General features: G+C 45.2%; 1 protein-coding gene across 1 annotated transcript in view; it reads right to left on the bottom strand.

The window, feature by feature from the left end:
* Positions 1-200: 200 nt before the first annotated feature.
* The window catches only part of NFS1 (NFS1 cysteine desulfurase), a 31801-nt gene continuing 7281 nt past the window's right edge, over positions 201-24720 (bottom strand). The window contains exons 3-13 of the mRNA XM_044296656.1: positions 24571-24687; positions 21962-22045; positions 21267-21419; positions 21081-21174; positions 14788-14922; positions 9643-9800; positions 9351-9456; positions 9079-9160; positions 6763-6846; positions 4753-4842; positions 201-2995 (exon numbers count right to left, since the gene is read on the bottom strand). Of these exons, the coding sequence (XP_044152591.1) occupies positions 2932-2995; positions 4753-4842; positions 6763-6846; positions 9079-9160; positions 9351-9456; positions 9643-9800; positions 14788-14922; positions 21081-21174; positions 21267-21419; positions 21962-22045; positions 24571-24687 (1167 nt within the window). The 3' untranslated portion in view covers positions 201-2931. The remainder of the gene's footprint in view (positions 2996-4752; positions 4843-6762; positions 6847-9078; positions 9161-9350; positions 9457-9642; positions 9801-14787; positions 14923-21080; positions 21175-21266; positions 21420-21961; positions 22046-24570; positions 24688-24720) is intronic.

Here is a 24720-nt window from a genome sequence, read left to right on the forward strand (position 1 = left end):
ATTGAGAGCAATACCGTTGAATGATCAGAAATTCCGTGGGCTTCATAGGTAATCTTTTTGATCAGGTGTAAAAAATAAAATAAAATCTATGCTAGCTAAAGCTAGATCTATTCGGGACATAGCCTTATAGGATTTACTATAGCAGGAGTAGGCAGTTTTGTCCAGAAAACCCCTTTAAACAGATGGCACCACATGATCAGTCCCAGTAAAAACGTACATACTTTATTAGCTTGTACCTTCATCAATCTACACGCGAGCATAACACAAACACAATCTCAGAACATTTTATTGATTTGCAATCTTCCAGATGCAAAATATTAAATGACACTGTACATTAGCCTTACATTTAAACAAACCTGAGCAAAAATAAGGCAAAAATATGGCGGATAAATATTGTGTAATAGTGAGTTCTCTTGCAGAGATTGCAGGTTTTCTAGAAATAACCTAACAGAATTTACAAGCTTAGAACATGACAGGAAGAACGGGCCTATAACCTAGAAGACCTCATGCCCACACACACGTTACTACATTACACAATAAGATTGGAGCACACTGTTGTGTGTCCTTGTGCGTTTAAGTGAATGTAATATTCTGTGTGTGGACACCAACCTTACGTTCCGTCTGCTGCAGAAAACAGCTACAAGGCCGCATTCACCGACATGGCCACTGCATGGGAGAAGGTCCCAAAAGAGAAGTATAAGGGAATGCTTTACACTTTTCTATTTTCTGGCAAAAGCAATTGCACTGTGTGAGCCCCATTTCACAAACATAAGAATAAACGTAGTAATAAGAATCTAAAAAAATATATAAGTGTAGAATAACAACGAGATAATCTTAAAAAGGGAGCTAAACAAAGGCTTTAGGGACAGTTTTTATGATTGAATTTTACTCATTTTAGAACAAAAATCTTTTTTTCAATTGGCCTGTACTATACATTTTCTAACAGCTTTTGCTATTCATGGTTAAGTCTCAGTCTGTCTGCAGATTATCTTGCTTTGGCACTGAACGGTCAGGTTGCTGCTCTGAAGGCTGTATGTATAGCCTTATCTCCGAATTCCTGACAGCTTATAAATACTCTTTTAAGTCATGTTATCAGATTGATAAGAATTTAGCTATAACTAGCATTTTATGAGTTGTTAGGAATTCAGAGAAAAGGGCTATAAATCAGCAGTCATAGCAGCAACCTGACCATTCTGTCCAAGACTGAAAGATACTCTTAGACTAAAACCTAACCACGTGGAACAAAAACTGTTGAAAACTTTTCAAGTCTAATTGAAAAAAATCTAAAGATTTTTAGCCAAAAATGAGTAACATGCAATCATTTAAAAAATAGCCCCAATGGTGTCCATAGCCTTTAAAGGGGTTATCCCAGGATCAACACCTTTTCTCTATCCACAGGATAAGTGTCCGAAGGCTGGGGGCCCACCTTCCACAAGAATGAATGGAGGTCTCATGTACTTAACCACTCCATTCAAATGGGGGGACATGGGACTCCCTTTTAGTGATCGCAGGGGTCCCAGAAATAAGGCACTTATCCTCTTATCCTGAGTTTAGGGGGTAAGTGTTGATTCTGCAAAAAACTCCTTTAATAACAGCATGGTATAGAATGAAAATACATTTACTATTATATTATTATTATAGTTTGTTCTAGTCAGACAGCTGCTCTAGTTGAGAAATGCAAAAAAAAATACTTGAAAATCTTGGCAAGGGCAAATACAGAGAAGATACCAGGCTGCAGCTAGCACAAGCAACTAGACACTAGATCCCAGAATACATTGTAAGCGTTATCAACCAGAAATGCCTTGCTTATAATCAGACTCCAATATGTTGCTAAAATGCATCAAAAGCTGCTGGCTAAATCTAACAGGGTTCATTAAAGGCGTTGTCCAGGAATAGAAAACAAGCTTTAATCATGAAACAGCACCACACTTACCCACGGGTTGTGCCGGGTAATGCAGCTCAGTCTCACTGAATTAGACGGTGCTGAACAATACCGTACACCACCTGTGGATAGGTATGGCATTGCTCCTGGAAGAAAACGGCCATGGTTTTATAATTCTGTACAACTCCTTTAACTTCACTCTCTGCCAGGACTCCATACTTCAGATGGTTTGGCTGTTCCCCTACACGTTATTAGACAAACCAGCCACCAATCCTGGCAACAGACAATATCAATCTAAGGCCTCATGAATACGACCATCTATTTTGCGCTCCACAAAACATAGATGTCCGTTTTTGTTTTTTTCATTGACAAATTGACTTCACTGGGTCCGTGGTCTGCATTTTGTGGCCAAGAATAGGACATGTTCTATCCTTTTTCAGAACAGACACACGGGTGACATCTGTGTGCAGTCCATTTTTTTTTTTGCCGACCCCTGGAAATGAATAGGTCTTTGTGCAATCCACAAAAAGTGCGCACAGACCTGATTGGACACAGATTCAAAATACAGTCGTGTTTATGAGGCCTAATGTATATGAATGGGTTTATGTGATCAGGCTACAATGGTATGGTGGTCCACAGCAACATTTAGTGTCCAGGAAAACAGTGAACACGTCTAAACCTTCTAATTCTCCAATGCAGTATATTTGCTAAAATATGCCCAAGGGACCATAGCAATATCTAGAGAGAAATCTGGAAGTGTACCAACAGGGCCCACACCGCACCAAAGAACATTACAGTCTTTATTAAAGCTCACAAATATTGGTTGCTCTTCTAAATCTGCTGGAAGTGAATGGAGCCTGTATTCATTCTGTGGCAGACGAAACTCAAGAGGATTTCCCTGTAACTGTTAAATATTGAACATAAAACAAGACATGGGGATAAGATCACACAGGCGTCAGACTGACAGACGCGGAAATGCTGGCAGCCGTAGGAGTATCCCATTGTAACAGAAGCCATCCAACATGTTCTTTGTCAGGAGTCCTTGGTAATCAGTGCTGTGTCCACTGTATGTTCTTCAGATCGATCCCATCTTGCACCATTTCCCACAGTGGGCTGTAAAATACAAAAAAATTTCTTCACCAAGTGATTCAGCAGTGGATAGGATGCAATCATGTAGAAAATGGTACGATCATTAAAAAAATAAATATCTTATGAACTATGGCATAGAATCCCACTAAAATCACTGGGAGGTAGAACAGAGTTTTCAGGCATAGATTTCAGGGGGGAAAACCCATGCTTAAAAACACACACAACCAGCTACATCTTATATATGACTAACCAGTGTACAAATAATTTCCACAACCGCCAAACGTATTAAATCATTAAATGGGTATCCACAAGATTTTGTAATATTTGACAGGCGACAGCATAAAAAAAATAAAAAATCCTTATCTTTGTGCCACTCTGGTTCCCACGGCTCTAATCCCCATCGGTTCTGTAGTGGTGACATCAAGTTCATTTGTCCCATGGCCACTACAGCTACGGGCCACAGCAGTTGCATGAATGGCAAACCCCCGCTGAGGCCAGCGATTGGCTGCCGCAGTCATAGGGACAGTGACCAGCACGTTAGCACTGCAGGCCCAGCAAGGACTAGAGTCCCGGCGCAGGACTGGTGGGACACTTTAGAAGGGGAGTACATTTTTTTTTATAATGCCCCCTGATCCCTGACAAACATAACACAATCATTGAAACCTCTTGAAATGAAATTTATTGTAATATCAACAATGATCCAAATAATCAAAGTTCAACTTTTAATCTGTCATAAAATCAGCAGCTTTCAATGTCTCTTGATAGATCATCAGTATCTGATCAGTGGGTGTCTGACACCTGGGACCCCCGCCGATCAGCTGTGGGCGCCATGGCCTTCTCTCTGCTTTTCCTAGGCCAGTGGTGGCGAACCTATGGCACAGGTGCCACTCAGAGCCCTCTGTGTATGCTCCCGCACCCTGGAAAAAGTCCATGGTGTACCAATATGCCTTAGACTTTTCATGCCATTTATCAGCGCAGGGCGCACTATGTACAGCACAGGCAGCGCGCTGAATGCAGACAGGATATTATAGCTAAATGATAAAGTACATGGAAGATATACTATATTGGACTGTAGTATCCAGGTTACATTGCCGTGTTGGCACTTTGTGATAAATAAGTGGGTTTTGGGTTACAGTTTGGGCACTCGGTCTATAAAAGGTTCGCCATCACTGTCCTAGGCCAATGACGTCATGTTTATTGGTCACGTGGCCTAGGAGCAGCTCAGCCAAATAGAAGTAAATGGGGCAGAGCTGTGATACCAAGCACCGCAACTATACAATGTACAGCGTTGTTCTTGATAAGCTCAGAGAAAGCCGCAGCACTCAAAGGAGCCCTGGTGCCTTCTCAAACAGCTGATTGGTGGGGTTCCTGGGTGTTGGACCCCCACGGTCAGATGCCGATGACCTATCCAGAGTTCATACAGCAGACTTTTCAATCTGATTTCTGCCACAGATATGCAGTTGTACAGCTGACGATCCACAGTGGATTTAGCCCCATCCAGTGAGACAAATCTACATGTTAACCACCAGTATTTTATTTGTCCTATGATGTGGAAAGCAATGAGAGGTGGATTTGAAGCCGATTCTTCACAGGATTCATATGGAAAATCCACAGTGAACATGCCCTTAACTGCATTTATTACGGTGACGTACGTAGACTTTCAGATTCGGCAAAGAAATCTTTTCAGGAAGAAGAAGTAAACTTTCCCTGTGAACACCAGTATGGCAGAAAGTGGAAAGAGAAAGCATGGAGAAAATAAAAGCTGATCACCACGCTTGTACCTCATTTCTCTGAGCCTTTTCACCTCTTGGATGCATTTCTTCACAGTATAATCAATCTCTTCTTCTGTTGTAAAGCGGCCAATACCAAATCTTTAAAAAAAAGCAATCAGATAGTAATCAGAATGGCAAATTAATCTGTTATGCTTATTACTAAAATGTATTGACTTGTGAGATGACAAACAATATTGAAATGAAATTGTTAATAAAAATCTGTTACCAATGAGCAATTCTGTTTCATACTCCTAAGAGTAAATAAACTTTTAATCAAGTTATTATTTTTTTTTTAAATGTCCCAAATGCCATAAAAACTATTTTTCGAAAAAACGTCATTTATTGATTTAGAATATTTACAAAAGATATTCCCCCTAAAGCCCTGATTTCCAGCGCGCTTTAAATTCTCTATTCTCCACATCACTCGCTTGTCAGCAGGGGGCGCACAGGCAGGAGCAGCAATGTGCGCTCCTACCAGTACACCATTGATACAGTCCAGAATCCATACTCCACATACAATTTGGAGAATAGTAGAGTATGGATTCTGGACTGTATCAATGGTGTACTGGTAGGAGCGCACATTGCTGCTCCTGCCTGTGCGCCCCCTGCTGACAAGCGAGTGATGTGGAGAATAGAGAATTTAAAGCGCGCTGGAAATCAGGGCTTTAGGGGGGGGGGGGAATATCTTTAGTAAAAAGATAAAATTAATAAATAAAGTATATCAGAATTTTTTTTTTAGGGCATTTTGGACATTTAAAAAATAAATAAAAACTTGATTAAAGGGCTTCTGTCACCCCCCCAAAAGTCATTTTTCGGCTAATTAAAATCCTTACAGTGCGATTATTCAATATATAGTGCTCTTACATTTTTCTGTGCTTTAGTTTCTTTAAAAACTGCACTTTTATAATATGTTAATTACCTGGCTACCGGCAAGTAGGGCGGTTGCTTGCTGGTAGCCGCCGCATCCTCCTTTAAAAAAAACCACCCCCTCCTCCTGTTGATTGACAGGGCCAACGAGCGCTCTGCTCTTTCAGCTGGCCCTGTCTGCGTTCCAGATCTTGCGCCTGCGCCGTTCCGGTCTTCAGTCTGCGCAGGCGCGAGATTTGGAACGCAAGCCGAAGGAGGAGAACACTCGTTGGCCCTGTCAATCAACAGGAGGAGGGGGCGTTTGTTTTTTTTTAAAGGAGGATGCGGCGGCTACCAGCAAGCAACTGCCCTACTTGCTGGTAGCCAGGTAATTAACATATTATAAAAGTGCCGTTTTTAAAGAAACTAAAGCACAGAAAAATGTAAGAGCACTATATATTGAATAATCACACTGTAAGGATTTTAATTAGCCCAAAAATGAAAAATAACTTTTGGGAGGTGACAGAAGCCCTTTAAAAGTTTAGTTACTCTTTAAATCTTTATGGTCACTAAAAGGGTTTTCCAAGGAGAGTTAAAAACAAAAATTCTTTACTGGCCTCAGCCGTGATCTGCCTCAGCCAGTGGTTGGCTGAATGTGCTGGTGTTTCAGGTGCGTCGAGCCGAGACAAGAAGTGCAGGGCAGAGGAGACCGGAGCAGTGTCTGAACGGCAGCAACTGGGGACCGGTAGAGTTAAAACTTTTTTATTAATTTTTTCTAACACATTCTGAACTTTTTCTTTATTCTCCTTGGAAAACTCCTTTAGGGTGGATTCACACACAGGTTTTTGTGGCAGTTTTTTAATGCCAATGCCAGAAGTAGATCTAGCAGGATGGAGAAGTATACGTCTTTCCTTTATAGTTTTCATTCATTTCTGACCTACTTCTTGCTTTTGCTCAAAAATACTGCCAGAAAAGCTGCCACAAAAGCCTGTATCTGAACCTACCTGTAAAAATAGGAAAGATTAGGCTACCTGAGGCTTTAAACAGGACTGGACTAAATGTAGAGGACATCTATGAAGATAGATTTCTCTATTTGTGGTACTGTACATGGCAATAAAACCCAAGATTATAGCGCAAACAAAATGCAAGAGCCCCAAAAATATGACAACCAACCTGATAGAAGAGTGAGCCAAATCTTCATCTGCTCCGATGGCTCTCAGTACATACGAAGGTTCCAGCGATGCCGATGTACAGGCACTGCAGATCAATACAAGAGGTTACATACAATGCATCATGTGCAGGATTGGTATAGCTCCTAAATATATACATAACATTCTAAAAAGTGGTTTAATACATTATGCTGCAGTGGTCCTGAAGGTCACATTTACCCAAACGTCACCACATGGTCACAGCCAGAACTAAAGTATGTAGAAACCTTGTGAGACCACACAAATATGAAAAAAGGGGTTATCCAAACCCTATAAAGACCCCTATAATGTCCGGCAGGCCTCTCACACCAGTTGTACTTGCCTTTCTCCCGGGCACCCAAATCGCTTCTGATGCCCACACATCCTACTCTGAATCTCCCTGTCACACGGATTAAAACATCAATCTTCCCAAGCATTGCTGGTGACGCTAGGGTGGCTCGTCCCAATCGTGAGCCATAACTTTTTTACTTTTCCATATACATGGCTGTATGAGGGCTTATTTTTTGAGGGACAAGTTGTACTTTCTAATGCCACCATTTATTATGGCATACAATGTAGTAGGAAGCGGGGAAAAAATACCAAATGGGGTGAAATTGGAAAAAAACACAATTCCTCCACCGTTTTACGGGTTTTGTTCCCACGGTGTTCCGTTTGCAGCAAAACTGACCCATGCCCTTCAGTTTCTGGGTCAGTACGATTACAACGATACCAGATAGGTTTAGGTTTCATATGTCTAAATAAATCATGTAAAAATAAATGTAAACTTTAAAAGAAAATTTATTATTTTTTTACATCACCCTATTCTGACCCCCGTAACTTTTTTAAAGTTATATCTACTGAGCTGTGTAAGGGCTCATTTTTTTGCGGGACAATATGTAACTTTTATTAGGGCTCATGCACACAAACGTATTTTCTTTCCGTGTCTGTTCCGTTTTTTTTTTGCGGACCGTATGCAGAACCATTCATTTAAATTGGTCAGCAAAAACGGAAGTATTACTCCGTTTTTATTCCGTTTCCATTTGTCCGTATTTCCATTCCGGAAAAAAATTAGAACATGTCCGATTATTGTCCGCATTACAGACAAGGATAGTACTGTTCTATGAAGGGCCAGCTGTTCTGTTCCACAAAATATAGAATGCACACGGATGTCATCTGTAATTTTTGCAGACCGCAAAATACATACAGTCGTGTGCATGAGCCCTTATTGCATTTTGGAGTGTGTGTGACTTTTTGATCACATTTTATTACATTTTTTGGGGTAAGAGAAGCAATAAAAAAAAATAGCAAATTGGCCATTTTGACCCTTTTTTCCGTTACACCATTCTCTGTATTGGAAAAATATTTTAATATTACAGGCGTTATTGGTCGCCGTGAATACCCATGATGTTTATATTTTTTTGTTATTTATGTATTTAATTTTTTATTATATGGAATGGGGAGGGCGATTTAAAGTTTAAAAATATAAAATAATTTTATTTTTTTCACTTTTTTGTTATGATTTTGAAGCTCATATTTGAACCTTTCAAAATCCAATTTTTTGTTTTTCTGAACATTCATGGATTTTTTATATCTCACTTCTAATGTTGGCCTGCCACCTGCTGGGCAAAATAAGAATTGCAGCGTCAATGCCCTAGGTCTTTTCAGCGAGACCTTGCACATTTCAATTACCGGCATCCTCATTGGCCGCAGAGGATACCGGTAAGAAGCCCGGAAGCGCGGCATCACTGCCTCTAAAGACTTTAATTACTATGATTGGCATTACTGCCGGTCGCAGTAATTAGCCGCGGGTCTCTCCTGTTTGATACAGCGGAGACCTGATGGCCATAAAGCTTGCTGCACGTGCGAGCGCCATGTTTTCCCACCACTCCAGCGCCGTAGCGAAGGGATGAAACATATTTTTGTATGTTATTTTAAAAAAAATTCCACTTCATTATCTGTAATCCATAAAATCCTGCATTTTTTGCTCTGACCTAATAGTAGGTGACACTTCTACTGTCCCCAGTGGAGCTCCCAATAAGTTTTCTGGAGCACCTGGAGGGGGAGAACATACAAACTCTATGCAGATATTGTCCTTGCAGCCACCAGTGCTGCATAATACAACATTTCACAGCCACTGCAGGGAAAATGTGTGACACCAGCAGCTTTCCCTGGTTTCCAGGCATTTCCACAATAGGCCCATTAGTCCAGTTGGGGCAAACACTTTAAAATGAACTTAGCATGGAAACATACTGTATAATCATATCACAAAATTTAAGAAAGAAAAAAAAGTTTTCTGTTGTACCTTCCGGATGAAAGAGCAACATCTTTCAAAGCCATCAGCAAACTCTCACCCTCCACATAGGCAAAAGATAGGTTTACACAACCTGAAGAAAAAAGATCTGTATGAGCTCAAGACTTGTGCAAACATGACTACCGTTTATAGTCAAGTATGAAAACTAATCTGCTGGGATATGGAAATCTGCTCCAACAAGAACTATTAGATCAGGGAACATGCTCACACACAGTACACAGATTTACGTGGCACAGTAAATCTGTGCCATGAGCACCACATACCTGGGTACCGTTGCTCAGGATCTCCATTCAACACAACCTCTGGGATATTGTTCATTATGTTTGTAATCAGCCTCTGAGCCAAATAGCTGATTCTCTTGTGGTCGTACTGTGGGAATACACACATATTACAATGGCAAAAATGCCAGCAACAAACTGCAAAGATAGGCAACATACTTATTCTCCATATGTCACCGAATAGTATAAGGTGTTGCATCCTTGCACATCTGTTGCTCATTCTTGTATATTACATGCTTTATCTTCATCCTTGTTTTTTCTGGTTATGAAGTCTTACCTCCAGTTCCTGCTCAGCAACTTCACAGGCTGCACCAAACCCAACAGTGAGAGGTGCTGGCACTGTCCCAGATCTCAGACCCCTCTCCTGCCCTCCACCACTGATCAGGGGCTCCAGCCTTACTCTTGGTCTCCGACGGACATAAATGGCTCCAACTCCTGAAGTGTAAGTAAAATAGATTATTCTTAAATAAACTAAACAAAGAGCACAAGGAACCTGTCACCACAGAGTACATTGCAGTCTGGAGGAACTGAGCAGACTGATATATACCGTATTTATCGGCGTATAACACGCACAGGCGTATAACACGCACAGGCGTATAACACGCACAGGCGTATAACACGCACCTTCATTTTAAGAGGGAAATTTCAGGAAAAAAATTTAAATTTCAAATAAAGAACTTTGAAGCAAAATAAGGGTAGCTCAGAACTTTTTTTTATTAATATTATTACCACTTATAAGGTAAATAATGTAAAAGGATGACACTTATGGGGCTCTGTGGATGACACTTATGTCATCCACAGATCCCCATAAGTGTCATCTACAGATCCCCCATCAGATGAATCAGTGTGGAGAGAGGAGGCGGGGACACTCATGGCGGGCCCCGGTGCAGTGACTCTACTCTAATACACCGGGCCCCGCAACTGTTAAACATTCAATCTGATCTCCATATCTAATTGTAGACGCGCTGTACGGTACTTACTGTAGTACCGGAGGTATAACATTAAGACGGCGCAGACCGGCATCTCCCTCGGTCATGCGCCGCCTGTCCCAGCTCCCTCCTCATGCGCCGCCTGCCCCAGCTCCCTCCTCATGCGCCGCCTGCCCCAGCTCCCTCCTCATGCGCCGCCTGCCCCAGCTCCCTCCTCATGCGCCGCCTGCCCCAGCTCCCTCCTCATGCGCCGCCTGCCTGCTTATCTCACTTTATGAATGAACAGGCAGGCGGCGCATGACAGAGTGAGCTGGGGCAGGCGGCGCATGACAGAGGGAGCTGGGACAGGCGGCGCATGACAGAGGGAGCTGGGACAGGCGGCGCATGACAGAGGGAGCTGGGACAGGCGGCGCATGACAGAGGGAGCTGGGACAGGCGGCGCATGACAGAGGGAGCTGGGACAGGCGGCGCATGACAGAGGGAGCTGGGACAGGCGGCGCATGACAGAGGGAGCTGGGACAGGCGGCGCATGACAGAGGGAGCTGGGACAGGCGGCGCATGACAGAGGGAGCTGGGACAGGCGGCGCATGACAGAGGGAGCTGGGACAGGCGGCGCATGACAGAGGGAGCTGGGACAGGCGGCGCGTGAGGAGGGAGCTGGGACAGGCGGCGCGTGAGGAGGGAGCTGGGACAGGCGGCGCGTGAGGAGGGAGCTGGGACAGGCGGCGCGTGAGGAGGGAGCTGGGACAGGCGGCGCGTGAGGAGGGAGCTGGGACAGGCGGCGCGTGAGGAGGGAGCTGGGACAGGCGGCGCGTGAGGAGGGAGCTGGGACAGGCGGCGCGTGAGGAGGGAGCTGGGACAGGCGGCGCGTGAGGAGGGAGCTGGGACAGGCGGCGCATGAGGAGGGAGCTGGGACAGGCGGCGCATGAGGAGGGAGCTGGGACAGGCGGCGCATGAGGAGGGAGCTGGGACAGGCGGCGCATGAGGAGGGAGCTGGGACAGGCGGCGCATGAGGAGGGAGCTGGGACAGGCGGCGCATGAGGAGGGAGCTGGGACAGGCGGCGCATGAGGAGGGAGCTGGGACAGGCGGCGCGTGAGGAGGGAGCTGGGACAGGCGGCGCGTGAGGAGGGAGCTGCGGCATGGCTTCTTAACATTATATCGGCGTATAACACGCATAAATCATTTGCCCCCTATTTTCAGGGGGAAAAAGTGCGTGTTATACGCCGATAAATACAGTACTTTCATAAAGTTTCTGTAAAATCTGCTGTTTATTAAATTAAATCTCTGCTCTTTTTCATACATCCGAGTCATGTGAGTGGTCCTACCCAGTGATTGACAGCCTTCCCTGTATGCAGAGTTAGCTGTCAGTCACTGAGTGGCTCCGCCCACATGACTCCTGTGCATAAAAAGAGCAGAGGCTTAAAGAGACACTGACAGGCCCAATTAGCATATTTAGGTATATATATGTCTGTACAGGTCTTATAAAGTCTATTAAAATCATCTAAGTATCCCCTCTGTCCACCTTATAAATACCGAAATATAAAGTTATATAACCTGCTTGTCCGGTCACCAATCTGCCCAAGGGGCGGCGTTTCATGTCAAAATGCGCCCAGCCAGCCGCTCCCAACTGCCGTTCTGAAGCCCCGCCCAGCTCATCAATATTCACTTTGCTGGGTGGCGGCTACAACTCTCCCGACTCAAGATCCTGCGCATGGCCCATTCAATCCTCTGGGCACGTCCTTCGTACAATCTTCAGCGCATGCGCCCGGCCGGGGTCACATCGCGCCTGCGTACAGAGCGCTGCAGCCTCTGCTTTATGCGCATGCGCCGGGCACTTGAGTTGGGAGAGTTGTAGCCGCCGCCCAGCGAAGTGAATATTGATGAGCTGGGCGGGGCTTCAGAACGGCAGTTGGGAGCGGCTGGCTGTGCGCATTTTGACATGAAACGCCGCCCCTTGGGCAGATTGGTGACTGGACAAGCAGGTTATAAAACTTTATATTTCGGTATTTATAAGGTGGACAGGGGGGATACTTAGATGATTTTAATAGACTTTATAAGACCTGTACTGACATATATATAACTAAATATGCGAATTGGGCCTGTCAGTGTCCCTTTAAGTGTATAAATTTAAAGTTATACTGTATCTTTTCCCAAAAAGCTATATAAATCAATCTTTTCAGCTCCTCCTGCTCTTTAACATGCTGTCTGCAGATTGCACTGCAATTTCATGGTGACAGGTTCCCTTTAAAGAAGCAATCCAGCATTTTTCCCTACCTAGGTGCAGCATAGGTTATGATGAAAGAATTATGTAAAGGCTCTTATGTATAATCTTATGTATATAAACCTGTTTTAGTTGATGTGGGATTTTTTGGTTGTCTGCCATCTTGGCTATTTGCCCTCTTCTGACATACAGTAAGGAACAGAAGTTTTTGAACACACTGCAATTTTGCAAGTTCTCCCACTTAGAAATCAAGGAGGGGTCTGAAATTCACATTGTAGGTGCATTCCCACTCAGACAAAATGAAAAAAAAAAAAATTTGACCAGGTTTGCACACACTGCAACAGGGATTTTGGCCCAGTCCTCCACATAGATCTCCTCTAGATCTGTCAGGTTTTGGGGCTGTCGCTGAGCAACACAGAGTTTCAGCTCCCTCCAAAGATGTTCTATTGGATTTAGGTCTGGAGACTGGCTAGGCCACTCCAGAACCTTGATATGGTTCTTACAGAGCCACTCCTTGGTTATCCTGGCTGTGTGCTTCGGATCGTTGTCATGTTTGAAGACCCAGCCACGACCCATCTTCAATGCTCAAAATCTCACAATAAATGGCTCCATTCATCCTCTCCTTAATATAGTGCAGTCGTCCTGTCCCCTTCACAGAAAAACACCCCCAAAGCATGATGTTACCACCCCCATGCTTCACAGTAGGGATGGTGTTCTTGGGATGCCACCCAACCTTCTTTTTCCTCCAAACACGACGAGTGAAGGTTAGACCAAAAAGTTCTACTTTGGTCTCATCCGACCACATGACTTTCTCCCATGCCTCCTCTGGATCATCCAGATGGTCATTGGCAAACTTCAGACGGGCCTGGACATGTGATGACTTGAGCAGGGGAACCTTCCGTGCAATGCATGATTTGAAACCATGACAGCGTAGTGTTCTACCGACAGTGACCTTTGAAACGGTCCCAGCTCTCTTCAGGTCATTGACCAGCTCCTCCCTTGTAGTTCTGGGCCGATTCCTCACCTTTCTTATCATCAGTGATACCCCACGAGGTGAGATCTTGCATGGAGCCTCAGTCCGAGGGAGACTGACAGTCGTCTTTAGCCTCTTCCATTTTCTAACAATTGCTCCAACAGTTGATCTATTTTCACCAAGCTGCTTGGCAAATGCCCTGTAGCCCTTTCCAGCCTTGTGGAGGTCCACAATTGTTTCTCTGGTGTCTTTTGACAGCTCTTTGGTCTTGCCCAGGGTAGTAGTTGGCATCTGACTGACTGTGGGGTGGACAGGTGTCTTCAAAGAGCTCAGACAGGTGCTACTAAGTTAGATTAATGAGTGGAGTAGAGGTGGACTTTTTAAAAGGCACAGTAACAGGTCTTTGAGAGCCAGAATTCTTGGTGTTTCTCAGGTGTTCAAATACTTCTTTTCAGCAGTGCAAGACAAACACATTCTTTTAAAATCATACAATGTGATTTCCTGATTTTTTTTTTAAAGTGGGAATGTACCTACAATGTGAATTTCAGACCACTCCATGTTTTCTAAGTGCAAAATCGCAGGGTGTTCAAATACTTCTGTTCCTCATTGTAGTTTATTCCCCTACAATTCCCATTATGCCTCTGGCTTTGCACACACAGAAGGGCAGAGTTTCCTCACAATGCACTTCCTTTGCCCCATCTAAGGACAGCAAGAGATTCATGAGCAACACAGAACGACTGTCCACTAACTCACCATTACAGGGTCTAAGTGCATCCTATGTGATACAGATTCAGCCGGTCTCCCCTGCCTCCTGCTTTTAATAGCTTTCTTGCTGTCAGCTCCTACAAGGAAGAGGCAGGGGAGACTAGTTTGAAGCTGCATCTCATAGAATACACTGAAGATTCTGCACACAGGATTGTGATTCAGGAGACTTTTATAACTTTGCAGCTTCATTGTGAGGACTTACTGAATCTTCACATTCATGTCCAGTTAGAAAATGCAGAAATATATATTCAGCAGTACTCTACGCATGGAGGGGCACAAAGTGGAACAAAGTATGCGGAAGAAGGAGGACATTTATTGATGCTGATGCAATCCTGTAGTTCATAGGATATCAGTTACACAGAGGAGAGTGACCTCCTGTCTACACAGGAGAACAAACTGTAGAATGTAATCACATAAGACAGCTGAACATAATGGGTGTTGTGGGTTGCAGAAGCGTGAAAGTTATAATCACTTGTCATGAATGACGTCATCAGTGTGATTTTCATGGCACAAGTACTAGAGATGCGGCATACCTTTAGGACCATAGATCTTATGTCCACTTATGCTCATTAGGTCAATCTTCATTTGATTCACATTCATTGGTATCTTGCCTACTGCCTGTGCAGCGTCTGTGTGAAAAAATACTTTTCTCGAGCTACAAATATAACCTGAAGAGAGAAATGGACAAGACTGTGATTGTAGTTTCAAATCAGTTAGCATTCATTCAGACGACCGTATGTTTGTGTCCGCATCCAATCCGCAATTTTGCGGAATGGGTCCTAACCCATTCATTTAAAAAGATGCGGACAGCACTGTGTGCTGTCCAGATCTGTCCTTCCATTCTCTGGTCCCGCAAAAAAAGATAGAAAATGTCCTATTCCTGCCCTGTCATTAGGCTGGCCGTTCTGATCCACAAAATATGGAATGCACACAGCCGGTATCTGTATTTTGCGGATCCGCAATTTACAGACAGCAGAAATGGATATGGTCGTCTTTGATTAGGCGATACAAAACCACCATCTATAGCCTACTTACAACTCACATCAAGCTGGGCATTGCTCGTCTGCCTGCCACCCACTGACAACATTCGGGGGGGGGGGTTATCAGAGGCCCTTACACGTGTTCCCCCTCCCCTCAACTTTTAGGCTACTTTCACATTCGTGTTTTGTGCACAGACGGATCTGTTAATAATGGATCCGTTTGCATTATTCATAAAAAATAAAAAAAAGTCTAAGTCAAAACGGTTCCGTCTTCACTTACATTGAAAGTCAATAGGGGACGGATCAGTTTTCAATTGCACCATATTTTGGCAGTGAAAAACAGATCCGTCCCAATTGACTTACATTGTAAGTCTAGACGGATCCGTTAGGCTCCTATCGTCAGACGGTCACCAAAACGCTGCAAGCTGCGTTTTAGTGACAGTCTAAAAAACGTAACGGAGACCAAACGCAGCCAAATTGATGCATTCTGAACGGATCCTTATCTATTCAGAATGCATTGGGGCTTAACTGATCCGTTTCAGGGCTCTCACAAGCGGCCCAAAACAGATCTCACAAGCGGACCCAGAAACGCCAGTGTGAAAGTAGCCTTATTTAATTTACTACACTGGACTGCTACCACCACTTGGAACAATTCAAGAATGACGACATCATAGACCAGAAATGCTGAACCTGCAGCCCTCCAGCTGTTACAAAACTACAACTCCCAGCATGCCCTAATAGGTGGGCTGCCCAGGAATGCTGGGAGTTATAGTTTTGTAACAGCTGGAGGGCCGCAGGTTGGAGTATCCCCATCATAGACCATATTCATGACCCACTACAAGCTTCCATCCAACTAGGGATCGACCGATATAGATTTTTTAGGGCCGATACCGATAATTTGTGAACTTTCAGGCAGATAGCCGATAATTTAACCGATGTCCTGGGAATTTTCATTTTTTTAGCCCCCTTAGGGACTAGAACCCTTGTCCTATCCACCCTGATAGAGCTCTATCAGGGTGAATAGGAGCTCACACTGTCCCTGCTGCCCTGTGCTTCGTGCACACAGTAGCATGGAGCTTACCATAGCAGCCAGGGCTTCAGTAGCGCCCTGGCTGCCATGGTAACCGATCGGAGCCCCAGGCTTACACTGCTGGGGCTCCGATCGGAGGAGCAGGGGAGAGGGGATCCTGTGGCCACTGCCACTAATGATTAATACTGGGGAGGGGGCTTGGGTGGGGGGGCGCGCACTGCGCCACCAATGTTTTTAATACTGGGGTGGGGGTGGTGGGCGCACTTCGCCACCAATGATTAATACTGGGGGGGGCTTGGGGGAGCGCACAGCGCCACCAATGATTAATACTGGGGGGGGGGGGGGGGGGCACTGCGCCACCAATGAAGAGAAATCTCTCATCAATTCATATACAGGAGGCGGGAGCTGGCTGCAGAATCACATTGCCGACCTCCATGAGCGTTAGCTGCGATCCGCGGCACCTGAGGGGTTAACTACCGCAGATCGCAGCTACTTGTCATAGAGGTCGGGAGCCGGCTATGTGATTCTGTAGCCAGCTCCCGCCTCCTGTATATGAATTAATGAATGAAACAGTTATCTTCATTGGTGGCGCAGTGGCCACAGCCCCTCCCCTTCTCTTGTCCTCCTTCCTCTTATTGGCGGCAGCAGCAGCACAGGGGGAGGGAGACACTGCTTCCTTCTCCCCTGTGCTGCTGAGGGAACACGGAGAGCGCTGTCAGCAGCGCGATCTGTGTTCCCAATAAGTTATCGGAATATCAGCTATCAGCAAAATAGATGCAGATACCGATAACGGTCAAAATACTGAATATCGGACGATAATATCGGTAAAACCATTAATCGGTGGATCCCTACATCCAACCCATAGGTTTCTTGCACAACAATATCTTGCTTTACTTCAACACTTTGCCCACAACCCTGGTTGGCCTTTTTAATCCCTAAACTATAACCCACGATAGACATGAGCGATAACCAGAATCTACAGATTTTGTAGCCCAACTATTTCAGACCCTATTATCTGATGCCAATTCCTCTCGTCTCAGGAAATCTACTAGATGCCCTTGTTTTAATGTGTCTGTCATGAAGACTGCTGCAACCTCTGCACTTTAATGACAGGACCAGGCATGATGATGTTTTCACTGCCCGGCCTTGTCAATCAAAATGTAAAGGGCACAGCAGTTGCAGATACAACAGAGCCTCTAGGAGTAACGGCAACACCCCCATTGTTCCTACAGGCTCATTTGCATATATTAAAACTATATGAACATGTGAGTAATATGGATTATTGTTCAATGTCAGCCATTTACCCAGACCAGCCATCTGCTGTCAGATAGCAGAGGTAGTGAACTCCACAGGGGGGGCCATGCTTCAAAGCCCAGCCAAATGGCAGAGAACTTCTTGCAGGCCACCTTTGTTTACAATTTCTCACCTCCATTCAGCCAGCCAGGAACCCAGCTAATGGAACAGGAAAAACCTCCTCTGCAGGGGTCTAGGCCATTCTCAAACATCATGGAACCGGGAGGGGAGATATACATATCACATATCATACACAGAAACCAAATAACGGTACCATCCTTGGACTCAACAGGTAGCCCGAACCCAGGCGGACCCATTGGTCCCAGAACCATCTCCCTGCGACATTCTGGTCTGGAGTCATGAACCCTAATCGGTTTTGTGGCTTATTTGCTGCCAGCCCCAGGAGAGGGGGTGTGCACCCCTCCCAGAGGCCAGGAAGGGAGGGACCGGCTACAGGTTAAAAGGTCTTTTCTCTGAAGGGAGGTGACATCGTGCCATATGTGTTTAATAGGACCTGCAACTGGCTGACAACACTGCTTCCCATGTGAATACAGCTAAGAACTCATCACAACCCAAAGGATTCATATACCTGGTAAACTGACCTTTTTGATCTGCTTAGCCCTGTTTGTACCACGCCAACTGTATTTACCACTCAGACCACTGTATATATTTTATGTGTATATTGTGTTATGAGTCCTTAAGGCAATTAAATATATTATATTTATATCTCGATCATAAATCCCCACCTCCGTGTTTCGGCCTAGTTATCCGCTACTGCGGGTTGGTTTTTCACCCTATATAATCCAGTTATCGGACCGGGCTTATATCAAACGAGAAGCTGGTGGCAATATACCTCTGTGCCTGCGTGGACAGGAGGCGCCTGTGTAGACTATATCAAGCTGACCTTACCTGCTCCTGTAGGAGGGCGTAACTTCACGCCTTGGTAACCAGTGACCATACCGTATCTCGCTGGCTCTATGTATTTGACGTCCGAAGTCAGTCGGGGTACAGTATTTGAGTCCCTTAAGAAGCTTGACCATTCGCTTAGAAGTAGCAGGGGCATACTCCATGCCCAACAGCATCTTGGTGGACTCAGTCCTGAACGGATAAAGGTACCACGAATTGTCGGTTCCTAGGCCACGCCTCTGGTGAGCCCTGCTGGACCGTTCCCCGCCACAACCGCCCTTGGTCCCAGACCGCCCTCTGGAGGGCAGAGTCCAAGGGAGGCCGTGCCACCTGCTGCGTGAGAGATTTCAAGCTGGCGCTAGCCCCTAACGCCACCTGAAACCACTGGTGGGACGTGCTGGACCGCGACCCGGTACAGCCGTCCTTGGTCCCAAACCACCCGCTCAAGGTCCGAGTCCATGGGAAGCTGTGACGCCTGATCCTTGAGAGCGTTCACGCTTGTAGTGCCTGGTTCCTCTTGGCTTCCAACCAAGTCGCCAGTCCAGACGGACTAACCGGGCCCTCTGACATCCCAGTTGTGGAGGAACCCTGCACTGAGGCTTTACCTGGGAGCCCTACTTCTTCTGGGACAGCCCTGACCTCATTTGCATCCTCCTCCTTCGCAGCTGTCTGCCCCCTGCTTGTTCCCTCAGTCTCCACACCTGAGAACAGGTTCCAGCATGCTTGCTGGCCACACCCAGGGGTCAGCATGCTATGAACATTAACATTATCAACAGGGGTGGACATAGCATCACATTCTGGGGGATCGGACCTCGGGGTGTCAGAGGCCACGTACTTAGACACTAGCCGCCCCAGGTCCGTCCCCAGCAAAACACTAGCAGGGATATTTGAGGGTACCCCCAACTCCCTTACTCCTCGACCGGCACCCTAGTCCAAATAGACCTTGGCAATGGGCAGCGCCGGTTCTACTCCTCTAATCCTGGAGACAGTAAGGGATCTCCCGGGCAATAAATCGTGGGGTGCCACCAGTTCAGGCTGTACCAGAGTCATCTCAGCACCGGTGTCTTTAAAGGGGTTCTGCACTTTGTTTAAACTGATGATCCATCCTCTGGGGTCAAGTTGTACTGCCGGACCAGAGCCTGCTTGATGTCCTCATAGCTCAGGATGGTCTCGCTGGGCAGGTACCCGAATATCTCAAGGGCTCGTTACGCCCTCCTGGAGGAGCAGGTAAGGTCAGCTTGATACAGTCTACACAGACACCTGTCCACGCGGGCACAGAGAGGCAACAAGCTGAGAGAGCCTTTTCACTGCCCCAGTGAAACAGCGCTTTCTCAGCCAGAGCCAGGGTATACTGCCACCAGCTTCTCGTTTGATATAAGTCCGCTAACGGGATTAAATAGGGTGAGAAACCAAGCCGCAGTAGCGTATAACTAGGCCCAAAACACGGACATGGGGATTCGTGATCGAGATACCAGAACAGCACAAGATTAAATTATATATTTAATTGCCTTAAGCGCTCACTGGACATAATATACACAGAAAATATATACAATGGTCTGAGTGGTAAATATAGTTGGCGTGGTACAAACAGGGCTAAGCAGATAAAAAAGGTCAGTTTACCAGGTATACGAGTCCTCTGGGTTGTGATGAGTTCTTAGCTGTATTCACATGGGAAGCAGTGTTGTCAGCCAGTTGCAGGTCCCATTAAAAAACATATGGCATGATGTGACCTCCCTTCAGAGAAAAGACCCCCAGCTTGCTGGCACAAGCCTTTTAACCTGTAGCCAGCCCCTCCCCTCCCGGCCTCTGGGAGGGGTCAACTCCCCCTCTGCTGGGACTGGCAGCAAATGAGCCACAAAACCGATTAGGGCTCATAGCTCCAGACCAGAATGTCGCAGGGAAGTGGTTCTGGGACCAATGGGTCCGCCAGGGTTCTGGCTGCCCGTAGAGTCCAAGGATGGTACCGTCATTTGGTTTCTGTGGGGAGATATGTATATCTCCCCTCCTGGGCATCCCACCACCAAACTATGACCACGGGCCTGTTCCTCGTAGCCACAGGGACACAAATAGGTATTCGGTTTATGCCTGTGATGGCTGGGTGATTCATAATTCCTTATGAATTGCTGATTCCAAGATATCCGATAATGTTCATTGAACTGGGGAATGGCCTAGACCCCTGCAGAGAGGTTCTTCCTGTTCCATTAGCTGGGTTCCTGGCTGGCTGAATGGAGGTGAGAAATTGTAAACAAAGGTGGCCTGCAAGAAGTTCTCTGCCATTTGGCTGGGCTTTGAAGCAGGGCCCCCTGTGGAGTTCACTACCTTTGCTATCCGACAGCAGATGGCTGGTGTGGGAACATGGCTGACATTGAACAATAATCCATATTCCTCACAGAACACTTATGAACATGGGACCAACACAGATGCCTTCAGCTGCCAAGTGCACATGTAACAGGTCAGCCAGTATCATAGGTACAAATATGCTGTACTCACGCAAAAAACACTGTGGTGCCTGGCCTTAATGCTGACAAGGGGCTCATAGTGATAGGTAAGAAAATAAATACATTATTAATTGCTACAACCTATTGGTTCATCAATAAAGAAGGAGGATGAAATATACCTATGTCAGCAACAGGTTGCTTCACTCCTATTTCATTGTTCACAGTCATGACAGACACCAGGCCTGTATCCGGCCGTATGGCTTCTTCCAGAACCTAATAGAAATGATGAAGTTTACTACAGGGATAATACAGTTGTAATTATAATGTGTAAAATGCAAGAAAAAAAGTAGTCATGTGTAAATCACCTTTAAATCCAACAGCCCGTTCTTCTGGACAGGAAGGTAAGAGACTTGGAATCCTTCGGCTTCTAATGAGCGGCACGAATCCAAGACACACTTATGTTCAGTCTGAGTGGTGATTATGTGTTTTTTGCGAGACTTGTAGAATCTGGCAACACCCTTCAGGCCGTGGACGGAAAGAATAAAGTAAAAAAAAAAAAAAAAAAAAAAAAAGTCTTAAATCACAAGATCCAATCTGACGTTCTCTTATATAACAGATTATTCATGAAGGATCTATTTGCAAATGCACGGTCCCCTCCCCTTGTGAGTACAAGCATAAAATCGAATACGAATAGTTTTCAGATTGCAGATGGAGCTGATCTTTCCAAATTAAAATGACTTGATTTGCAAGCAACACAGTTTCAAGATGTATCCACTATCCACATGGTACTTAGAGCGGGAACTCCTCGGTGACCAACCTATTCTTTGACCTATTTGTGTACCCAAGATCCGAGACATGCAGACAGCAACCAACTATATCCTTACCCACCTTTCATCTATTTCCCCTCCCAAACTGTTTCTTTTCAATAGGTGTCTCACTTCGATTTAATCTGCTAACAAAATGCTAGTCCCACGCGTGCATCTGACCTGCAATTTTTCCTCTTGGTGTTTTACAGCCCCTCACTCCGATCTACCACCTTTAAACTAAAAATAAGAATTACCTTGAGAGCAATATTGTTCGATTCAGTTGCACCACTTGTGAAAATAATCTCTTTGGGATCTGCTCCAATCAAGGAGGCCACTTGCTGCAAAAGAAAGAATAATTTGTTTCTGCCATATACTACTAATGATTAAAGCATGTACCGTAGATAAAATTGAAATAAAAAAATATCTTGTTAAACTACAGCTAGTTTCATACTAGCGTTTACAGATCTGGCAGGTTGTTCCGGCAAGCTGTTTCCAACCGGATCAGTCAATGCAGGAATGTGCCACTTCAGCAAATAGCATTTATTATGCAGAGAAAGTTAATACAAGGCACTTAACTAATGTGTTGCGATTGTCCATATTGCTTCCTTTGCTGGCTGGATTCATTTTCCCCATTATATTATAAACTGCTCGTTTCCATGGTTACGGCCACCCTGCAATTCATTAGCCATGGCTGTGCATGCACATTATAGGAAAAAGCACTAGTCTGTGTAGTCCCACAGTCCCGGCCACCAGAGAGGCCTTAACATTTTTGTATAGTGTGCAAGCACGACCACCACTCATGGATTGCAGGGTGGTAACCATGGAAAGGAGCAGTGAATAATGTGATTGAATATTGAATCCAGCCAGCAAAGGCAGCAAAATGGACAATCACAATACATTAGTAAGTGCCTTGTATTTTTCTACATGATAAATGCCAATGCTGAAGTTACACAACCCCTTTAACTATAAAGGGGTACAGCGGAGATCCAACCGAAACCCGGAAAATATGCAGAGAATCGGCCAAACAAATACCGCTGCGTGCAGCAGTCTGTGTCTGGCCAATTATCGGCATTCTATGCCAGAACAGCCTACTGGAATGCTGTGTCGGCAGTGTGAAATCAGCCTTAGGGCTCATTCAGACGGCTGTATGCCTTTTGCGGTCCGCAAATTGCGGATCCGCAAAACACGGATACCGGCCCGTGTGCGTTCTGCAATTTGCAGATAGCACTTGGCCGCCACTCTCATAAAAAAATGCCTATTCTTGTCCACAATAGCAGACAAGAATAGGACAGGATTTGAACTGACAGCTTCTGCATCACTGCCCAGAACTTTAACCACTACACTATAAAGCTGCATAGCCAGTCACAAAAAATTAATAAAAATATGAGACTTCCACTGTATAGGTCTCAGTAGAAGTACAGTACAGTAGAAGTCTCCAGCAAAAACGTCTTCTCAAGATCTAAAGGATCGGCCAGATGACATCACACTGGCCAATACTTATCTTCCCTGACATCTACATTGGGGATGGGGGGGGGGGGGTTCAAAAGCCCCCATAAACATTAGATGGTTAACCGGTCTTGCCAAAATTGGTGGCATCACATGACATTTAATGTGTATGGTCAGCGGAAGGGCCTGTTCACATCATATCTTTGTTTTTCGTAATGTTGACACAGAGAAAAGCTCACAAAGTATATATTAAGAGGAGGCGGTGACCCCACATAGCCTGTGATGGCATCGGGATAAGGGATATATCATAAGCTTTCAATAGGTTCTCATGATTCACCAATTAAATGGATGTAGTTCTAACCTTTGCTCTGCTAGGCATCTGATTAACACACCCATAAGCTATGATGGCATCCGATTTTACAGATCTGTCATGGAAAGCTCAAGGCATGTACATTTACCAGATGCCTGTGATGGATGCTGCACAGTGCCATCCATCATCCACTAGGTCCCACTTTTTTAATGGACTTGGCAGGATGGAACAGTGCAGTATACTACACTACGCTACACTATTCCATACCTTTTTGAGAGGTATACCGACATGTACTGGCCAGATGGAGGCCTAAACATAAAAAATGATGTGAAGAGATCCTAAGAATGCCAGCTGGATGATAAGATCTTGTCTTCTTGTCTGGAAGATCCAGCCATCATACTCGATGTGATGTAAGGTTGATGTTATCGATACCACCTGTACAGTGACTGGGGTTCTGGGCTTATCTCTTTATTTTTCTTGTTTTTTGGCCTTTTAAAATGTTATAAATAGAGCACTAAAAAAGCATGTCAGATACAACAGGATTTATTTGATGAGGTAACCCTATGGTCCAGAATTTCCACTGGTCCAGCATCCATCACAATTTGCCCCAAACTCAAATCTGACTGCATGGAATTTTTTGAGACCAAGCGTGGAATTAAAAGTCAAGATGGCAAGCTGGTTTGACTAGTAAGTAACATTCAGCTTGGCCATTAAAGGGGATCTTAGGGCAACTGTTATTTATGACCTATCCTAAGGATTGTTCATCAATATCAGATCGGTGCAGGTTGTGAGACCCTGACTGATCAGCTGTTTCGGGCTGCTGCTGCGCCAGTAAGGCTCCGCTCACTGTGCACTGGAACCCAGCTCCTATTCACTGCAATACCCCAGCACAGCAACTACACAACGTGCAGAGCCTTCTGCTTCCACACCACATACTGTTTGTTACCGGCATAGCATCGCTGGGGGTTATACCGATGACCTATCTGGAGGATAGCTCCTCAATATCTGTAGCTCTGCAAACCCCTTTAATTTCTACACATCCTACTGTTCCTCTGCAGACATGACTGCTTCTTACGGAGAGGTTATACTTCTGGCAGTAGCAATTACCTCTCTTGCTTTTTCCATCCCCTTCTCGCTCTCCCAGCCATAGGCATGAGTTCTTGAGTGAGGGTTTCCATAATGATTCACCAGATAAGGCAACATACAGTCTAATACTCTGGGATCCTAGAAGAGAATTATAAATCATATAGGGCTGTT

This window comes from Bufo gargarizans, chromosome 6 (assembly GCF_014858855.1).
Source record: "Bufo gargarizans isolate SCDJY-AF-19 chromosome 6, ASM1485885v1, whole genome shotgun sequence".
Classification (NCBI taxonomy): domain Eukaryota; kingdom Metazoa; phylum Chordata; class Amphibia; order Anura; family Bufonidae; genus Bufo; species Bufo gargarizans.